Source organism: Symphalangus syndactylus, chromosome 16, assembly GCF_028878055.3.
Source record: "Symphalangus syndactylus isolate Jambi chromosome 16, NHGRI_mSymSyn1-v2.1_pri, whole genome shotgun sequence".
Taxonomy (NCBI): domain Eukaryota; kingdom Metazoa; phylum Chordata; class Mammalia; order Primates; family Hylobatidae; genus Symphalangus; species Symphalangus syndactylus.
Window position 1 is genome coordinate 11,580,289 of NC_072438.2, and position 20,758 is coordinate 11,601,046.

General features: G+C 50.8%; 1 protein-coding gene across 11 annotated transcripts in view; it reads right to left on the minus strand.

Annotated features, from left to right (window-relative positions):
* The window catches only part of ZFYVE28 (zinc finger FYVE-type containing 28), a 140,577-nt gene that overhangs the window by 30,325 nt on the left and 89,494 nt on the right, over positions 1–20,758 (minus strand). For 10 of the 11 annotated variants that reach the window (XR_008651625.2, XM_055245855.2, XM_055245854.2 and 7 more), the window contains 2 exons: positions 18,063–18,164; positions 4,467–5,714 (listed from right to left, as the gene is read on the minus strand). Coding sequence is in view for 10 of the 11 variants with exons in the window: in XM_055245855.2 (XP_055101830.1) it covers positions 4,467–5,714; positions 18,063–18,164 (1,350 nt within the window). In the remaining variant the exon portion in view is untranslated. Of the gene's footprint in view, positions 1–4,466; positions 5,715–18,062; positions 18,165–18,363; positions 18,390–20,758 lie in introns of those variants that run through there. The other variant, XM_063619662.1, reaches the window with a different exon arrangement.

Genomic DNA, 20,758 nt, shown 5'->3' on the forward strand with positions numbered 1-20,758 from the left:
ACCCAGTCTCTCCTTATGTTTTCCGAAGTTTCTACAATGAACAGGACCATGTTTATAATTAGCAAACAGGGAGTCAGTGTTACTTTTCAAAGAAGGCAGAGCTGGAAATCCACTTCTTGGTGTCCCTGGAAGGAACGGACAACCAACCTGAGCAGACTTTCTGTCATCTAGACAAGTAACTTATAAGGGTGACTTCAAGAGGATGGAAGGTTCTAGATCAAAGAGGTGAGGCTAGCTGAAGGGAAAATAAGCTTTTAAAAAACATCAACTCCTCCAAAAGGATTCACTGACCACTGAGAAGGTCGGAAAGAAGCCGGTAAAATGAAAAGAGCTGAAGGGTGTAGGTTCCAGAACATTCACATCCGCAAGGCTGATTCACTGCTGTCTGTCGAGGACAATGTCCGGACTCCCAGGTGACAGCACCTGAGGAAACGCCCCAGAGAGGGGCCCCTCCTGGCTGGGACCCTCACGCCAGGACCCCAGCGGGCCGTGTGCCAACCCACCTCCTGCGTGCATCCGTCCCCTGGCTGGTGGCGGGAAGCCCTGTCCTTCCTCCTGGAGGCTGTTGTCTGCCTGGCCAGAAACACAGGCTCCAGGGGCCTCAGGGGAATCTCACAGGCTGGTCAGCCACGGCCCCATGCATTTCCTTCATTTGCAGCACACGGAGGTCCGACTCAGTCAGGGCCGTGCCCGCTGTTCCCTCTGAACCTTCCACACCACAGCCACAGGGGCTGCAGGGGCACCTGCCGGGTGAGCGGGTCTCACAGCCAAACAGGCCTGGGCTCTTCCAGATGTTCTCAGCTAAGGCAAATACCACCCTCTCCGTCTCAGTCTTTCCCGCTGCAGAATGGGAGGAGTAACCAAATGCAGCCACACCTGTGCACGCGACTGGCCTCGCACAAACATTACTTAACACCAGCCAGGCTTCCTGACACGGGGCTGTTTGAATTTGGGTGAACTTTCTGTGTGTGTGGAGCTGGTCTCCTGTGTCTGTTTAAAAACCCCCACTGCGTTATCACCTCTGTATTCGTGTGAGGTGACACCTGGGAGGACAGGCCATGTCTCTTGTTCCTTGGTGGGTCTCCGGTGCTTGGCCCAGCCACTCCGGAACATGCTTGAGACACAGATGAGTGGGGGAGTGAATGGTGCTCCCAGGGTGCACACCGCCTGCACCTTGGACGGGACAGCTGCCACGTGCTGCCGCCCGCTCACCTGATTTCCAGCTACCTCCGGGCACAGTCCTAAATCGAACCAAACATGACTGTCCTGATCACCCCGTGATGTGCTTGCTCTCTCGGATCCTCAGCACCTGCCAGAAACGCTTCCCTGGAGGATGACACCACCTCCTGGGCTCCTTCCCTTTCCTCAGCTGAGCCTCAGCGTGTGCTGAGCTGCATAAGACCTGGGAAGCTGAGGCCGCCTAAGACGCCGTGTACCATGATGGGGCACAGAGGTCACGCCAGGAAGGTGGGAGGAGCTTCCGGAGGGGATGGGCGTCCACTGGCTGTCACCTGGACAACCCCCACCACCCCCAGCAGCAAAAGATGGGCAGGCCCCAAACCAAAATCTCCCCCACCGCTTATCCTGTCAAAGAATTTCTGATGGTTTCATGTCAAACTCGGAGAAAAAGGATCCATTGCCAATGAACTGGGTCTGAGCCCCTGAGGAAAGCATCCAGTAGTGGGCAAAAGGTGCTCTGGCTGACACGGCCATGAAGCTCAGGCTGCATCTCAAAAATGGCCTCACCCACAAGAAAGAGGAGAGGCTGTTTGCGTGAGGCTGTTCATCATGGCACGTCTGTGACAGCAAAAGCCTGGAAACAAGCCCAAGCCAGCACCGAGGTCCGAGTGCACGCCAGGCCAGCCTCGCGTGGGGCCCTGCCCCGCGGTGAAGGGAAGCAGGACATCTCTAGCAAGCACTGGAGTGGCTCGGGCAGAAGGCCAGGAGAGCGAGGTGGGGGCGAGTGCCTGTAGCAGGAGGCCCTTCACCAAATATGGGGATAGGGAATATGCGGGTGTGTATCTGAACATCTACTCATGTGCCTTTGCTTACATTTTTGAAAATTGAAGGGTATACTATAAAACATTCTTAAACTGTTCCCTTTGGGGACAGGGGAGAAAAAGGTTCCTTCAGAGAGACTTCTCTGGGTCTATCTTTTTTTTTTTTTTTTTCTGAGATGGAGTCTTGCTCTGTCACCCAGGCTGGAGTGCAGTGGCGCCATCTTGGCTCACTGCAAGCTCCGCCTCCCGGGTTCACGCCATTCTCCTGTCTCAGCCTCCGGAGTAGCTGGGACTACAGGCGCCCGCCACCGCGCCCAGCTAATTTTTTGTATTTTTAGTAGAGACGGGGTTTCACTGTGGTCTCGATCTCCTGACCTCATGATCCACCCGCCTCAGCCTCCCAAAGTGCTAGGATTACAGGCGTGAGCCAACGCGCCCGGCCTGGGTCTATCTTATTTATAGATTTGACCAGGAACCACACAAATATAAAGTTGAATCAGCTGTCAATGGCAAGCTCTACACATGTAATGCTGAATGAGACCAATGAACCTGCTGTGAGGAAATGGTGTCCAGTGGCCTTAGAGACATCAGCTGACTGCTGACGAGTGGGGCGTGCCCTAAGGACAAAACAAAGACAATGACCAGTGTAAGGAAGGACGCAGGAAACTGGAACCCCCATCCACAGCTGCCTGGATGCCAACTGCAGCCACACTGGAAAGTAGTCTGGCAGCTCCTCAAAATGCCACACACAGTGTGACCACATGATCCGCAATTCTGCTCACAGGGATCCACCCAGATGAGCCGAAGACCCGTGTCCACACAAAAACTTGGATGAAAATTTTCATCACAGCCAAAACATAGAAACAACACATCCACCATCCACTGGTGAATGAAGAAATGAAAGACGGTCTCCCCATGCAGTGAGTGTGATTCAGTCATAAAAAGGAACGGCGTGCTGCTGTGTGCCTCTACATGGTGGCCCTTACAGACGTTATGCTCGGTGGAGGAAGCCGGACCCTGGAGGTCACACACCACAGATGCTTCTTGACTTAACCTATCATATCCTAAGTCAGAAATGCATCTGACCCTCCTAGCCTTCAAAACGCGGAGGACGGTTCCTGCTGGGTTCACGTCACTTTCACGCCCTCGTTAAGCCAAGCCATCATAAGTCAGGAACCACCTGTACGTGAATGTGTTCACAGGAAATGTCCAGAAGAGGCAAATCCATCGATGGAAAGTGACTGAGGCTGCCAGGGCCTGGTGGGGAGTGGGGACGGACGCCGGGAACCAGGCCCAGCCCACCCAGCCCGCAGCACAGGGAAGAGCTACAGGGAGGCCCTGAGTCCTGAGTGGGCAGCGGAAAGGAAGAAGGGCCTGACCGTCACGGGACCCTGGCCACTCCTACTCCTCCAGCGAGCGCACGACCTGGGAGGACCCAGCATAGGAAGAAGGAGGCATCTGCCCTGCACCAAGAAGCCCCTTCCCCAGTGTGAGGACCCTCTCCTGGGCCTGCCTGCCATCCTTCAACACAGCCCCTCACTCCTGCACCTGTGCCCCGCACCTTCATCCCCATCTGCTGCCCAGCTCCCACGGCTCCTGGTGGGGCTTTTCTGGTCTCCAGTTGAACCTCGTCCCCTCCCTATCCTCCCGCTCTCTTCCCGTTAGCAAGGCCTATAGACACAGCCACAGCCAGAGTGGGAGCCCTGCAGGGCGGGGTCCTGGCAAGGGGGTCGATGGCCCTGACAACGCAGCCATGAGTGACCCTGGGCTGGGCCCAGCCCCTGCCTTTCCCTCCCTGTCTCCAGTGTGGGGGATGGGAGCCCATGAGAAGAGACAGGAGACTTCCCACCTCCCCCCAGTGCAGGGAAAGGAGGAGAGGGTCCTGGGAGGGGCAGAGGCCCTGGGAACACCCCTGAGGATTTGCCCGTGGGTGGTCTCAGCACCCCTCATGGCCCCCAGTCTCCACGCCCATGGCCACGGGTCTGCATCTTGTTTCAGCCTGGTGTGAGCCAGGCGGCCGCAGTGGTCAGCAAAGAGAAGTGGGCAGTGCGCTCGGATGCGGCTCAGGGTAAGGGGCCAGGCACTGGCACAGCCCACTCCCACTGCCCCGCGCAGGCACATGTGGCTCATACCAGGGGCGGGATGGGCCGGGGCTGCAGCAGGTGAGCTGAGGGCTTGGCACTGTGCCCATGTCACCTGAAAGGCACCTGGAACATCAGAAACAGGGAAGCGGATCCGCTGGCACACATTTCCTGGTGCATGACGCCCCACAGGGCAGGTGCCTCCACAGCCAGCTCCTGCCCCTGCCCCTCCTCACACACAGACCCCACACCTGGCCAGGGCCCAGCACCTGTCGGTGGCCAGAATGGCTCAGGTGGAAACACTGCAATGCTTGGAGAACGCGCCAGCACCTACCCGCCAGTGCAGAGAGGACAAACCCAGTCTCTGGGCCAGACTGGGTCTTACCTGGAGTCAGACAGGGGCTGAGGCGCCTCATGAGCCGAGGGACTCCCAGCACGCAGCTCTCTGGCCTCCGGCTCCTGCTGACCTGCAACCCCAGCCTCTCCTTGCAGCCCACTCGCTGTGTCCACCTGGGAACCTGAGGTGTGAGGCAGGCACTTGTTGGAAGTGGGGGCTTTGGGCTCCCGCCCGTCGGAGGCATCTTCTGAGGGCGGGGGCGCCTCCTCCTGTCTCTCAGGGACCCTGTCGCTGGCCTTGGCTAAGCCGGCAGCGTACGAGGCACCAATGACGCCTCCCGGGCTGCACTTCTCCCGCAGACGCTCCACCATGTCCTCCCTGCTGTCCCCGCAGCTCCCACAGCACACGCAGGAATGCAGAAGGCAGTTGGTGGCCGCAGTGCTAAGCTTGTGGGGGCCGCCATCCATCCCCTCGGCCACGGGCTCTGAGGCGGCCTCCTGGGTGGCGACCGCAGAGTCCAGGGAAGTGGGCGATTTGGGGTTGAAGATGACCGTGGCTGAGAGCTTCATGCCCCCTGTCCGGTGGGCGATCATCTCAGCCGTCTCTGCGTCATCCGCACCCACCTCCCAGCCGTCCAGGTGCAGCCGCGAGTCGAGGCAGCTGCAGGAGCTGGTGCCCGCGAGGCTGGCCCCACCTGTGCCCTCGCCCTCGAGGTTGTTGTTGTTGCTCAAGTCCTCCTTTTCCGAGGCGGGCACGCTGACCCCCACTGCTCCGCCTGGCCCACCCTGCCCTTTCTCCTGGGGGTCGGCCCGGGTACTGCCTGCCCACCCAAATGGGCCACCTGGAGACTCGGGCCTGGCCAGGGCTTCTGCCGTCCCCTCCACGTCATCCATGAAGAACACGCGCTCCTCCTCGTCACTGCCCGACCGCAGGCGCGCTCTACCTGGAGACGCCTCCCCGCCTGGGCTGCCCTCTGCTCCCGGTCTGTGCGCTGGGGACTGGCAGGCGCTGGGCGGTGAAAGCAAAGAGGACATCTCGTCCCCTGCCCTGTGGACCATGCGGCTGAGCTGCTCCAGCTCCTGGTCGTCGTACTGCATGGAGCAGGCCAGCTCTGCATCCGGGTCTTTGGCCTTGGCTGAGAGTGGCCCCTCAGGAGGGAGAGGGGCAGAGAGGGCGGGCGCCAGGGCAGCGGGTCCTTGCACGTCTGCGCGGATAGGGAACTCCACGTCTTGGGAAATGCAGAGGTTCCGTTCCAGCGTGTGCAGCTCCTCCTCCGTCAGCGTCTGCAGCAAATCCCTACGAATCAAGACAAAACCCAAGGGTGAGGGTCCCAAAAGCCACACCAGCCTTCTCGACCAGGAGTGGACGCAGCACCCTGGAGTCTGCACCAGCAGAACAACAGCCAGGCACTGAACGCTTGCAACTGAATTCACAAGGCACCAGCACGTCTCCTCCACCACGGAACAAGGCTCGGGTCTCGCCGGCCAGGACAACAGTGTTCAAGGTGGCCGGCTGGGATTCTAGTACGGTTTCTTTTCTAAAACAAGATTCTGGAAACTTTTGCAGAAAATAAGAAAGCCGTGATTGTTAGGCATGTGTTAGCTGCATGAATAGAAACTCTAAGGAGTGAAAAAATACATGCTGGTTTACACATAGACCTTCATCCTTTCATTCCGCAAATACCATTGGGCACTGGCTATGCAGCAGGAACTGGGCACTAGGACACGAGGAAGAAGGCAGGCATGCTCCTGCCCTTGTGAACTTAGCCTGCAGTTGGGTGAGGCAGATGATAAACAAGCATTTATACAAACAATGACTGAACTACAATAATGACAGCTGCAACCAAAGACAATGCAAGCCATGAAGGTGGGTGCAGCAGGGCACCTGGCTGAGGCCGGGAAGGCTTCCTGGAGGAAGAGGCATTGAGGCCGAGACCCAAAGGTGCAGTTAATTCAGTGATGCTGAGCAGGAAGCTCCTGGAGCAGGCTCCTACAGGCCGACTGTGGGCTACTCTCTGCTGGGAGAAGCTCCGGCTATGTCTGTGGTCTGAGTCCCACATGGGACATTCCAGCACAGCCGTGGCTATTGTGAGGAAGTACGCTTTGCAGAGCTGGGCAGAACTTTCTTAAGCTGAATCCACCCAAGAGAGAAAGAAAGAAAAAGAAAGAAAAGAGAAAGAAAAGAAAGAAAAAAGAGAAAAGAAAGAAAGAAAGAAAGAAAGAAAGAAAGAAAGAAAGAGAAAGAAAGAAAGAAAAAGGAAGGAGGCTGGGCGTGGTGGCTCACGCCTGTAATCCCAGCACTTTGGGAGGCCGAGGCAGGTGGATCATGAGGTCAGGAGATCGAGACCATCCTGGTTAACACGGTGAAACCCCGTCTCTACTAAAAATACAAAAAATTAGCTGGACGTGGTGGCCCGGGCGCCTGTAGTCCCAGCTACTTGGGAGGCTGAGGCAGGAGAATGGCATGAACCGGGGAGGCAAAGCTTGCAGTGAGCCGAGATTGTGCCACTGCACTCCAGCCTGGGCAACCGAGCGAGACTCTCTGTCTCAAAAAAAAAAAAAAAAAAAAGAAAAAGGAAGGAAAGAAAAGAGAGAAAGAGGGAGGGAGGGAGGAAGGAAGGAAGCTAGCTAGCTTCTGGGATTTTGATTGAGACTGCATTGAACTCATAGATTAATTTGAGAACAACTGATATCTTCATAACATCAGGGGTTCCTCTCTCTGAATGGAATTGCTGTCCAGGGCTTTAAAAATTTATGGTAATAACATTTTATAACTTTCAATGGAGGTCTTGGACATCGTTAATTTGATTTATGCTTACATATTTGATATTTACTGGTACTACCATAGATGGTATTTGCTATGGTTTGGGGGTGGTTTGTCCCCATCAAAACTCAGGTTGAACTTTAGTTCCCAATGTGGTGGTGTTTAGAGGTGGTGTCTTTAAGAGGTGATTAGGTTGTTAAGGAGATTAATGCCTGTCTCATGAGACCAAATTAGTTACCACAAGAGTGGGTTGTCATGAAGTGAGGCTGCCTCTTGTGTTTGGCCTCTTTGCACATGCCCCCTTCCCCTCCTGCTTCTCTGCCACATTATGACAGAGCACGATGTCTGCACCAGAAGTTAACCAGACGCAGCCACTGGATCTTGGACCTCCCAACCTCCAGAATCATGAGCTAAATGAATCTCCTTCCTTTATAAATTACTGAGTCTTAGGTATTCTGTGATAGCAACACAAAATTGACTAAGACAGTATTTTGATTTCATTTCGCATTTATTTATTGCTGGCATACAGAAAGACCATTTATTTTTGTATATTGATCTTTCATCTAGTGACCTTGCTAAATCTACTTATTATTTCTAATAGCTTGAAGATGCTCCTGAGTTTCCTAGGTACTTGATCACGTTATCTACATAAAATGGCAGTTTTAGTCCTTCATTTCCAATGCTATGTAACTTCCTAATTTTCCTTTTATTTTTGACTTATTGCACTTGCTAGGCCAGAAAACAATGTTAAATGGAGACAGTGAATAGTAGACATCTTCTTCCCAATCTCAGGGATGTGTGCTGTAGTACACACACAACAGACAACACAAACACAGGGATACGCACGGACGAAATCTGTATCTATATCTATCTGTGACTGGGTTAAGGAAATTCCCTCCTATTCCTAGTTTGCTAAGAGATGCTTTTTTTATTCTGTTTTGTTTATTGCTAAGCCATGTTTTCACCATAAATTGGTGTGAAATTTTTTCAAATGCTTTTCTTGAATCTTTCAAAATTATATGATTTTTCTTCCAATTTTTAAAATTAATGTGGCAAAACATCAATTTGATTTGCTAATGTTAAGCCAATCTTGCGTATCTGGAATACATTTCTTTTTTTTTTAATTTTGAGACAATGTCTTGCTCTGTCACCCAGGCTGGAGTGCAGTGGTCTGATCACAGCTCACTGCAGCCTCTGCCTCCCTGGCTCAAGCAGTCATCCCATCTTGCCTCCCAAGTAGCTGTCAGTACAGATGTGCACCACCATGCTCGACTAATTTGTAAATTTTTTGTAGAGATGAGGTCTTACTATATTGCCCAGGTTGGTCCCAAGCTCAAGTGATCCTCCTGCCGCAACCTCCCAAAGTCCTGGGATTACAAGTGTGAGCCACTGTGCCCAGATATATTTCTCTTGGTCATGATCTATCTTATTTATATATGGTTGAGTTTTATTTGTCTGTATCTTTTTAAGGGTATTTGCATCTATGTTCATGAGAGATTGGTGTAGTTGTTGTTTCTTGTAATACCTTGGTCAGGTTTAAATGTCTAGATTATACACTTATTGGAAAAAAAAAAAGAGTTAGGGCTGGGTATGGTGACTCATGCCTGTAATCCCAGCACTTTGGAAGGCCAAGACAGTCGGATTGCTTGAGCCCAGGAGTTTGAGACCAGCCGGGGCAACATAGTAAAACCCTGTCTCTACAAAAAATACAAAAATTAGCTGGGCATGGTGGTGCATGCCTGTGGTCCCAGCTACTCAGGAGGCTGAGGTGGGAGGATCTCTTGAGCCTGGGAGGCAGAGGTTGCGGTGAGTCTAGATTGTGCCACCACACTCCAGCCTGCGTGACAAAGTGAGAGTCTGTCTTAATAATAATAAAAAAGACTTAGAAAATGTCTTTTTTTTCCTATACCCTGAAATAATTTATATAAGATTTGTGCTATTTCTTCTTTAAATGTTTAGAAGAATACATAAGGAAAGCCATCTGTGCCTGATGTTTTCTCTGTGGGAAGGTTTTAAAATAATGAATTCAACTTCTTTAATAGATATTGGATTAAAAGGTTTTCTATTTCTTCTTCTGTTAGCTTTAATTGCTTTTTTGAGGAATTTGTTCAATTAATTCAAATTGTCAAATTTAGTGATATAAAGTTGTTTATAATATCCTCTTACTATCATTTTAATATCTGTAAGGTCTGTGGTGATGTCTCCTTTCCATCTATATTATTAGTGATTTATGTTTTATCTTTTTTTCCTTGAACTAGTCCAGCTAGGAATTTATCAATTTTATTAATCTTTTAACATAACTAACTTTTTGGGCCAGGCATGATGGCTCATGCTTGTAATCCCAGCACTTTGTGAGGCTAAGGTGGGTGGATCACGAGGTCAGGAGTTTGAGACCAGCCCGGCCAACACAGTGAAACCCCGTCTTTACTAAAAATACAAAAAAAATAGCTGGGTGTGGTGGCAGGTGTCTATAATCCCAGCTACTTGGGAGGCTGAGGCAGAAGAATCGTTTAAACCTGGGAGGCAGAGGCTGCAGTGAGCCGAGATCGTGCCACTGTACTCCAGTCTGGGTGACAGAGTGAGACTCCGTCTCAAACAAACAAAAAAAACCTAACTTTTGGGTTTGTCTTTCCCCTACTATACATTTGTTTTGCATTTCATTGACATCTGTTCTTATTTTTATTATTTCTTTTCTCCTGCTTTCTTGAGGTATGATAAACTTATCATTTCCTAGCTTCTTTAGATAAAATTTTACATAATTGAATTCATCCTTTATTCTGTTCTAATTTATAGCATTTAGTGCTATAAATTTCCTTCAAAGCACTGCTTAGGCCTCATCTTAATTTTCCTTTTTTTTTTTTTTTTTTTTTTAGAGATGAGGTCTTACTCTGTTGCCCATACTGGAATACAGTGGTGGGATCATAGCTCACTGTACTCTCAAACTCCTGGGTTCAAGCAAGCCTCCTACCACAGCCTCCCAAGTAGCTGAGACTATAGGCATGTGCCACAATGCCCAACTAAGCATTTTATTGTTGTTGTTTTAATACGTTAAGGAAAATTGAAGGGGGCAAATTAGATAAGAGGATGAAGAATTTAAACAGATAACTGGAATCTATACAAAAAGAAACAACCAAGTGTGGTGGCTCACACCTGTAGTCCTAGCTACTCAGGAGGCTGAGGTGGGAGAATTGCCTCACCCAGGCTGGTCTCGAACTCCTGGGCTCAAGTGATCCTCCCATCTCAGCCTCCCAAAATGCTGAGATTACAGGCATGAGCCATTGGGCCTGGCCATATGGATATATCATATCTTTATTATCATGTAGTTAAAACTATTTTTACATTTTGGCCAGGCACAGTGGCTCATGCCCAACATTTTGGAAGGCCAAGGCAGGCAGATGGCTTGAGCACAGGAGTTCAAGACCAGCCTGGGCAACACAGTGCGATCCCATCTATATTACAAAAGAAAAAAAAATTTCCATTGACTTCTGCAATGAACAATGAATTATTTAGAAGTGTTTTGGGCCAGGTACAGTGGCTTACACCTGTAATCCCAGCAGTTTGGGAGGCCAAGGTGGGCAGATCACTTGAGACCAGGAGTTTCAGACCAGCCTGGCCAACATGGTGAAACCCCGTTTCTACTAAAGATACAAAAATTAGCCAGGCGTGGTAACTCATGCCTATGGTTGTAGCTACTCAGGAGGCTGAGGCACAAGAATCGCTTGAACTCAGGAAGTGGAGGTTGCAGTGAGCCAAGATCATGCCAGCTGCACTCCAGCCTGGGTGACAGAGTAAGACTCTGTCTCAAATAAATAAATAAATAGAAGTGTTTTGCCTAATTTATCATGTAATTGGGGATTTTTCCAGGTTTTTCCAGGTTTTTTTTTTTTTTTGATACCTGGCTCACTAAAGTCAGAGTACATACTATGAATACTTTCTGTCTTTTGAGGTTCACTGGGGGTTTCTTTATGGTCTGTCATATAATCAATTCTGATAACTGGTCCACAGGCTATTTATTTATTTATTTATTTATTTAGATAGGGTCTGGCTCTGTGGTGCAGGCTGGAGTGCAGTGGGATGACCTTAGCTCATTGCAACTTCTGCCTCCTGGGCTCAAGCCATCCTCCTACCTCAGCCTCCCAAGTAGCTGGGACCACAGGTATGTGCCACCACACCCATTTTTTTCCTTTTTTGTAGAGACAGTGTTTCGTCATGTTGCCCGGGCTGGTCTCAAACTCCTGGGCTCAAACAATCCATCCACCTGGGCCTCCCAAAGTGCTCGGACTACAGGTATGAACCACTGCACTCAGCCTCCACATACTTTTAAGAACATAAGGGTGGGCCTAGTGGATCATGTGTGTAATCCCAGCACTTTGGGAGGCCGAGGTGGGTGGATCATTTCAGGTCAGGAGTTCAAGACCAGCCTGGCCAAAATGGTGAAACCCAGTCTGTACTGCAAATACAAAAATTAGCCAGGCAGTAATGGCACATGCCTGTAATCAGGAGAATAGCTTGAGCCTGGGAGGCAGAGGTTGCAACGAGCCAAGATCGCACCACTGCACTCCAGCCTGGGCGACAGAGTGAGACTCTATCTCAAAAAAAAAAAAAAAAAAAAAGAACTTGAATTCTGGCAATTGTTGGATGTAACTTACACATGTAAGTTAGGTCAAGTTTGTTAGTTTTGTTATTGAGATTTCTTACATCCTCAAGGGTTTTCCTGTTAGTTCCATCGGTTATAGAGAGGTAAATTAAAGTATCCTGCTGGTTTTGGATTTGTCTATTTCACCTTATATTTCTGTTATTTGCTTTACATAAGTTTTACAGCTGTGTTATTCAGCCCATACATACAGATTTGGGATTGTCACATCTTCCTACTGAATTGCCTGTTTATCAGCATGAAATATTTCTCTTTATCTCCAGTGATCTTTCTTGCCTTAAAGTTTACTTTGATAAATATAACTACAGCAACTTTCTTTGGGTGGTGTCTGCATGATTTATGTTGTCTATTTACTCTCAACCTTGTTTATGTACTTGCATCAGGACTGGGTCTCTCGTCAGCCAAGTTCAGTTGTTGTCGCTGTTTCAACCCAGACTGGTAATCATAGTTTTACACTTGAATATTTAGTCCATTTGTATTTAATGTAATCACTGATGTGGCTGGGTTTGTATCTTTCATCTTATTATTTTTTTCTATTTGGTCCATTTGTTGTATCTTCCCTTTCTCTGTCCTTACCTTATTTTGGATGTTTTTCCTTCTACGAATTTGCTAGTTATTCATCTTTATTATTTTAGTGTTATCCTAATATTATAATAGCAATCCTTGATTGATCACATTCTAATATAAATAATTTATTCAATCACATTTCCAATACAACTCTAAAATTCCATTTACCCCTTTCTGTCTTTCCTGCTACTTGTATCATGAATTTTAGTACTATGTATAATTTAAACTCCACAGACACACATTATTTTGTACAGTTAATATTCACTTATATTAACCCACACCATGTTCTTCAGTCTCTCTTGCATTACTTGTTTTAAGACAGGGCCTCACTGTCGCCCAAGCTGGAGTGCAGTGGCACAATCATAGCTCACCGCAACCTCAAACTCCTGGGCTCAAATGATCCTCCCACCTTAGCCTCCTGAGTAAGATGGAACTACAGGCATGCCACCATGCCCAGCTAATTTTTTTTTTTTTTTAGTAGAGAGCCTCACTATGTTGTCCAGGCTGGTCTCAAATTCCTGAGGTCAAGGAATCCTCCTGCCTTGGCCTCCCAAAGTACTGGGATTACAGGCAGGAGCCACCGCGCCTGGCCTCTCTAGCATTTCTACATTTCCATCTGATACAATTTTTTTTTTCTGAAGACTCCAATTAATTGTTTTATGTGCAGGTTGCTGATAATAAATTCCTTCAGTTCTATGTTTTGGAATAATTCATGAAGGCAAAATATCACCTTCATTTTTGAAGTGATATTATTGCTGGTTATAAAATTCTGGTTGTCAGCTATTTTCCTTCAGCAATTTTTCTTGTTTTGTTTTCTTTTTGAAACAGAGTCTCACTCTGTTGCCCAGGCTGGAGAGCGGTGGCCTGATCTCTGCTCACTGCAACCCCCCACCTCCCAGGTTCAAGTGATTTTCATGTCTCAGCTGGGATTACAGGCACCCGCCACCACGCCTGGCTGATTTTTGAATTTTTAGTAGAGACGAGGTTTCACCATGCTGGCCAGGCTGGTCTCCAACTCCTGGCTCAAGTGATCCTCCCGCTTCAGCCTCCCAAAGTGCTGGGATCACAGGCGTGAGCCACCGCGCCTGACCTCCTTCAGCAGTTTAAATATACGTTATTTCACTGCTTGTCGGAGTCCACTGTTTTTGTTCGTTTGTTGAGAAGACAGCTATCCATCTTATGTTCGTTTCAAAGTAGTATGTCCTTTTTCTCTTGCTGCTTGTCAAACGTTTTGTCTTTGTTTTTGGCAATTTCACTATGATATACCCAGGTATGCTGGTTGGTTTTTTGTTTGTAGTTTTCTTGCTGAATCTGTGGCTAGAGATTTTCGTCTTTTGGAATTTGGGGAAATGTTTAGCCATTACTTCTTTGAGTTTTGCTTCTGCCCCTTCTCTCTCTCTTTCTGGGATTCCAATTATGTATTTTAGGCCTTTTGAGTTTGTTACACGTGTCTCTTATGCTCTATTCTGGTTTTCTGTTGTTGTTTCTTGTTGTTTTTCCCTTCTTTTTTCCTGCCTGAGCTTCAGTTTGGGTCTCTTCTATTGAGCTATCCTCAAGCTGACTACTTCTGTGTTCTGCTTCTGCTGGGTCCAATCTGCTACTAAACCCATCTACTGTGTCCTTATTGTCAAATTGTGAATTTTCTTAGATTTAGAATGTTATTTTTTTCTTCCTTCCTTCCTTTCCTTTCTTTCCTTCCGCTCTTTCTTTCTTTCTTTAGAGATGGAGTCTTGCTATGTTGTCCTGGCTGGAGTGCAGTGGCTATTCACACTGCACTGTAATAGTGCAATCCCACTACTGATCAGCACGGGAGTTTTGACCTACTCCATTTCTGACCTGGGCCGGTTCACCACTCCTTAAGCAACCTGGTGGTTCCTTGCTGCAGGAGGTCACCATATTGATGCCAAAGTTTAGTGCAGACACCTGATCAGCATAGCACACTAGAATTTAGAACTCCTGGGCTCAAGTGACCCTCTGGCCTCAGCCTCCTGAGCAGCTGGGACTACAGGTGCATGCCACCACACTTGGTTGTGTCTCTCTGTATAGATTCCAATTCTCTGTTAAATTCTCTATCCTCTTATCTAGTTTGCCCCCTTCTATTTTCTTTAACATATTAATCAGCACTGTGTTCACATCCTTGGGAGTAGTATCTGGATCATCAGCAGTCTGCATCCACTTTCTGGCTCTTATCTGAACTATCAGATATATTTTCTTGTCTCTCTTTTTTTTTTTTTTTTTTTTTGAGATGGAGTCTCGCTCTGTAGCCCAGGCTGGAGTACAGTGGTGCCATCTCAGCTCACTGCAACCTGCGCCTCCCAGGTTTAGGCGATTCTCCTGCCTCAGCCTCCCAAGTAGCTGGGACTACAGGTGTGCACCACCATGCCTGGCTGATTTTTTATATTTTTAGTAGAGATGGGGTATCACTGTTTTAGCCAGGATGGTCTCGATCTCCTGACCTTGTGATCTGCCCGCCTTGGCCTCCTAAAGTGCTGGGATTACAGTATTTTCTTGTCTCTTTAACTTTTTTTTTTTTTTTTTTTTGAGACCAAGTCTCACTCTGTCACCCAGGCTGGAGTACAGTGGCACGATCTTGGTTCACTGCAACCTCCACCTCTTGGGTTCAAGCGATTCTCTGGTCTCAGCCTCCCGAGTAACTGGGATTACAGGCATGCACCACCATGTCTGGCTAATTTTTGTATTCTTGTAGAGATGGGGTTTTGCCACGTTGGCCGGGCTGGTCTCAAGCTCCTGACCTCAGGTGATCTGCTCGCCTTGGCCTCCCAAAGTGCTGGGATTACAGCAGTGAGCCACTGTGTCCGGCCAACATTTTAAGCAATTTTGGATTATATGACAGACATTGGATACAAAAGAATCATAAAGGTTACAGATGACGCTTTTTCCACCAGAGGGGACTGCCCCTTTCTCTGTTAGGCTGACCGCATGAGGCCCATTGTTGCATTCCCTTCGGACACGGAGTAGGTTGAGGCTTGGCTGCAGCTTAGGTCTGGTTACTGCAGTTCTGAGCCTGCTGGGCTCTCTGTCTTCTCAAACCCCAAAGTCTGCAGGAGACCGAGTTCTGTCCTTCCAAGTTCCAGCTCAGCCTCCAGCCACATGCAACTTCAAAATCTGGCAAATGTTTCTAGCAGTGTGCTCACGGCATGCTTTTTGTTTGTTTTTTGAGACAGAGTCTTGCTCTGTTGCCCAGGCTGGAATTTAGTGGTGCAATCTCAGCTCACTGCAAACTCTGCCTCCCGGGTTCAAATGATTCTCCTGACTCAGCCTCCCAAATAGCTGGGATTACAGGCGTCCACCATCACGCCCAGCTAATTTTTATATTTTTAGTACAGACAGGGTTTCACCATGTTGGGCAGGCTGGTCTCAAACTCCTGACCTCAGGTGATCCATCCGCCTGGGCCTCCCAAGGTGCCTAGATTACAGGCGTGAGCCCCTGCGCCTGGCCTCAAGGCATGCTTTTGTTCCTAAGCACCTGGGAACTGCAGGAAGCCTGTTGTCAGGGGGCTTTCTGCCTGGATTTCCTGCTTCCCCAGGACTGGCGGGCGTGCTGCTTGAATGCCCCCAAGCTGCCTGCCTGTTCCACCAGCCCTTGTGATTAGATGTTCTTTCCCCAGCAGAGCTTCTCTGCCTGGGAAGCCTGGGCCCTGGACAAGCCTGAAATCATCACATCTTCGCTGGGGAAAAACAGCCAAGCAGACTGCAGCTCACCTTCAAACGCTCCCTTCCCTGGAGTCTTAGTTCATTCACCTAGTTCTCACTTCCACAGTTCAGTTACCTTTAAAAGCATGATCTTTTGGCTGGGCACGGGGGCTCACGCCTGTAATCCCAGCACTTTGGGAGGCCGAGGTGGGTGGATCACCTGAGGTCAGGAGTTCAAGACCAGCCTGACCGACATGGTGAAACCCTGGCTCTACTAAAAATATAAAAATTAGCCAGGCGTGGTGGTGTGCACCTGTAATCCCAGCTACTCCGGAGGCTAAGGCAGGACAATCTCTTGAACCCGGAGGCGGAGACTGCAGTGAGCTGGGATCACACCACTACACGTGGACAGTAACAGATAAGTCCTAAAACCCTGACACTGGAGGAGGCGCAGGCTCATCTGTGGATTCTCGCTATTTTCCGTGGGTGGGCGGGGGGCACAAGCAGCAGTTCCGTCGGGGTGGAAGGGCCAGCCTGTGGGTGCACACCTGGGTCCCAGCTGCCCTACCCATGGGTGAGTTTCCCACATCAGTGCCCCAGGGTGGGCAGCAGGGGCACGTTCCATCCACACTGCTTTCTGCAAGGTGAGATGACTCACACCTGTAATCCCAACCCTTTGGAAGACCAAGGCGGGAGGAAAGCTTAAGTCTAGGAGTTCAAGACCAGCCTGGGCAACATGGCAAGACCTCATCTTTACAAAAAAAATTATTTTTTATTAGCTGGGCATGGTGGTCCACCTGTAATCCTAGCATTAATCCCTTGACAGCATTCTGCCTCCAGCCCGTTCAGCTTCATCCTCCTCTCCATCGCCCGTGCAGGCCAAGGGCGGATATGCTCCCAGGACGTCCACTCTATTCCTGTGTGGCCTGGGCCCCCTTCCAGCCCCACAATGCCCAGGAGGCTCCTTCTCCAGCCACGGCCCGGCACCTGTGCCACCTTTCCTGTACGACCCCCATATGTGGGGCGGGGGTGCATGTGCCTTCCTGGTCTAGGTGGCGTCTGTCTCCTCTCCTCGCTGTGGTCTCCTCCATGTCACCTGAGGAAGGATGGGACTGCGACCTCCAGGTCCAGGGGTCACATCCCCCCAAGCAGGAGGGAAGCAGCGACAGCCATCTCCCAGATGAAACATGTACTGAACCAAGCACCCCTGCCCCTGAGTCCACTGACGCCAAGGACCACCTGCCAAGGCCCCAAGAGCTCACAACGCCATCTGCAAGGGTGACGGGGAGCCCATAGCCCACGGGGTCACTTTTCACTGTCTGGACTCACAGCACCTCTGGCCCTCATGGGGCAGAGTTCTAGGCTTCTGGGTCCCCGAAGGAAGCCTGGTTGCAGTGATCAGGGGCCATGATAGGAAATACTGAGCTGTCCCAGGCCATAGAGCCAGGGTGGCACGCAGAGGACATGTGGCCATGGGCTTCACGTGGCCCCTGTCCCTCCAGGAAGCCACAGCTGGGCTCTGTCGGCTCAGGCCACCCAGCAAAGCCCTTGGCCCATATGAAGGGAAGGCGTTGTGTTTTAAAAGGGGGTCCCCCATGTGGACACAGACGTAAACCAGTAACTAAAGACAGACGGCACAGGTGAAGCACCAAGACTCCAACAGAAGTGAGCGCTTTGGGAACGGTGGGGACGGTGGGGACAATGGGAATGGCGGGGACAGTGGGACACTTAGCTGTTGCTGCACCATGTCAGGAAGTGTGAGGTTCACTCCCCCAGCTCAGCCCAAGAGAGCGCCCACCCCATGCGATGCCCAGCGGGGGCAAAAGCCAGGACTCTGTGACCCCCATGGGTCGTTCGTGACCCCCCTGCCAAGGAATATTAACCGGCCCATCCTTCCTCGCAGAGAGGAGGAGGACCTGGAGGCAGCAGCTAAACATGACTTCAGCGCCCACCTGTGGCCCTCCTGTCCCCCTGCCCTCCCCCACCCCCTCCGTCTCCATCCCCACCTGATTTTCCGCAGCAACGTGTGGAAGGGCCGGAACAGCTCGGACATGTCTTCCACCTTGCGGTCCAAGTTCAGGGGTCCGTCCGCGTAGACCACGAGGCCACTGCATTTGAGACACAAAAGCCAGGATGTCAGGCCCTGTGGCCCCCTGGGTGCAGCGGACGGCCCAACTTAACCACCTGCGAAAACCACAGCCACTGGGACTCTGCAGTGTCACTGTCCCAGCACGGCCGCCGCCTCATGCTTTGCCTTGTGTGACTGCATCGTAAATAAGTTTAGAAAAAAGCAGTGAAAATTATTACCCAGACTTCATCCTCTTTTGCAGTTGATTAGCTTGTGTTCATTGGAGGGGGTCGTAATCAGAAAAGTGTATCTGCACACATCGGTGCTGCAATCAAATAAATTAGCCTCAAGGTTTGTTACCAAAATCTACCTTCTTGCAAGTAATAAAAACTGGATTTGTGGTTAAATTTATCTGCAGAGCCTTATGAGAATTGGACCTGGAACCATCTTCTCCAAAAGCAAAACCAGCTGGAGGTGTGAGCTGAGGCCCACACGGATTCCCTCCTGCAGCCTGGCCAGTGCTCCACCACGCCACGAGACCAAAGCAGCCTCCCCTCATCCCCCACTCAGGACCCACCTCCCTTGTGGTGCCTGCCATGCCCGAGAAGCTCCCCTCCCCAGGACTGGGGCCCCATGTGGCTGAGGCCGGCTTTCCTCACTGTCCCTACCCTAGAGTCCGGCTCAAGGCCTGCTGAAGGACAAGCTTCCCAGATGCCACCTCCGGTGTCCCCGACTCCTCTCCGTGCACCGTTCAGCCCTGCCCAGCTCTGAGTGCGCCTTGATCATCCATCTCAGCCCATCTCTCCTTGAGGGCACTCATCCCAGAGGACCTTCTCCGGGTGCCTCCTCCTGGGTCTCTTGGGACCAGACCATGTCTCAGGTGCCTGGGGAGTGTCCACCCATGAATTCGTCCCCTGTCCCTCATATTCTTCCTCATCAGAGCACAAACAAGGGCCATGTGGGCTTGTCTGTGTACATGGAGCACCACGGGCCTGTCTCTTTCAGCAGATGTGACACCAGGGTCCAGTCCAGCCAACACCGAGTCCCTGGCTGCTCAAGCAGTCTCCCTGTCTAACACACCCAGCTCAGTGAGAAAGGCTGATAAACAGAATTGAACAAACGGAATGTTTTTCCCTAAAAATCGTTGGGTTTCATGTGCAAAAAGAAAGATTTGAAAGTCACAGGAAAAGTATGTGCAGTGCTGCCTCCGGGGCCCCTGTGGAGTGGCCAGCTCAGCTGGGCAGGGGGCTGTGTCCTGACCACCTGTGGGTGAGGGGACAGCACAGCCAGCCTTCCATTCTGCTTGGTCTCCTTTGTGGCTCTTACATGAGCTGCCTGTCCTGATTAAATGAACAGTATTCAGGGGACAATTACCCAAATAGATCCTTAACTTGATGGGCAAATCAGGCAGTCTCAGGACAAAGGCAGAGTGAAAGAGAGCAGGGAAGGGGCAGCCCTGGCTCCAGCGGCCAAGCCTCAGGGAAGCCATCCCCAACCCCAGTAGAGCACCCTCCCCTGCTGGGCGTAGGACTCAGCCCCGCAATGACCCGTGTACCCAACGTCTGCCCCTCTGGAAACCTCGCTCCTGCCTGTGCCGGGCAGCAGCGTGGCTGAGGGAGGACCCAGCTGCCCCCCAGGGCAGTCAGCAAGAGTGGGGGGACGAGGCCTGCCCATGAGAGCTGCTGGCCCAGGACCTCAGAAAAGAACTCGTCCATCAGGAGGCTCAGACCCCGAGGCTGCTGTGCCACCTCCTCCTGGGAGCCTGCAGGGACCCAAGGACACCCTTGGCTATACCGCCGCATCCAGCTGTGTGTTGGCTTTCGCGTGCTGGACACAGGGCCGTGCACTCCACAGTGGCCGAGCCCTGCTGCTCAGTGGCTCTGCAAGTGCCCAAACTACAGAGAGAAGGCCCATGGGACAGGAGATCAGGTGCTGAAGTAATGGGGTGTGGGGGCCAGAGGTGGGGAGAGGTGGGGAGTGGCCCCCGGGCGGCAGCCTGAGGCTCAGCATCTGTCTCTGCACCTGGCCTGGCACTTGCAGGAATGTGGCTGAAGGGGCTCAGAATGAGGCCTGGGAATGAGCTATTGCCGGAAACGGTGGGTCCAATGTAGCCGCTGCCCATGGCTACAGCCAAACAGGTCACCCAGGCCTGTGTCTGTGCTGCCATAAGCAGGGGTAAGCAGCACCCACCGGTGAGCCTGGCAGGCTGGATCCCAGGGTCTCGGTGTGGCCAGGGGTGTGGGGGCACCGGAAGGGGCTTGGCCCAGGTCCAGCTAAGGTGAGCGGGAGAGAGGACGCCCCGCACAGTGGAGAAAGCTGGGCCCTGCTAGAAGCGGGGGTGGCCAGTCTTCCCTTTCCTTTTTTCAAAGAAATTCATATAACAAACAATTAACTGTTTTAAAGGGTACGATTCTGAGGCATCTTCTGCATTCACGGTGCTGTGCACCCATCACCTCTCTATTTTCAAAAGGTTTTTATCACCCCAGAAAACACCCTTTTAATAATCACCACTGACTTCCTCACCTCAGCCACTGGCAATCCCTCATCTGCTTTCTGTCTCTATGACTTGGCCTATTCTGGGTGTTTCATATAAATGGAATCACGTAATACGTGACCTTTGTGACCGGTTTTCAC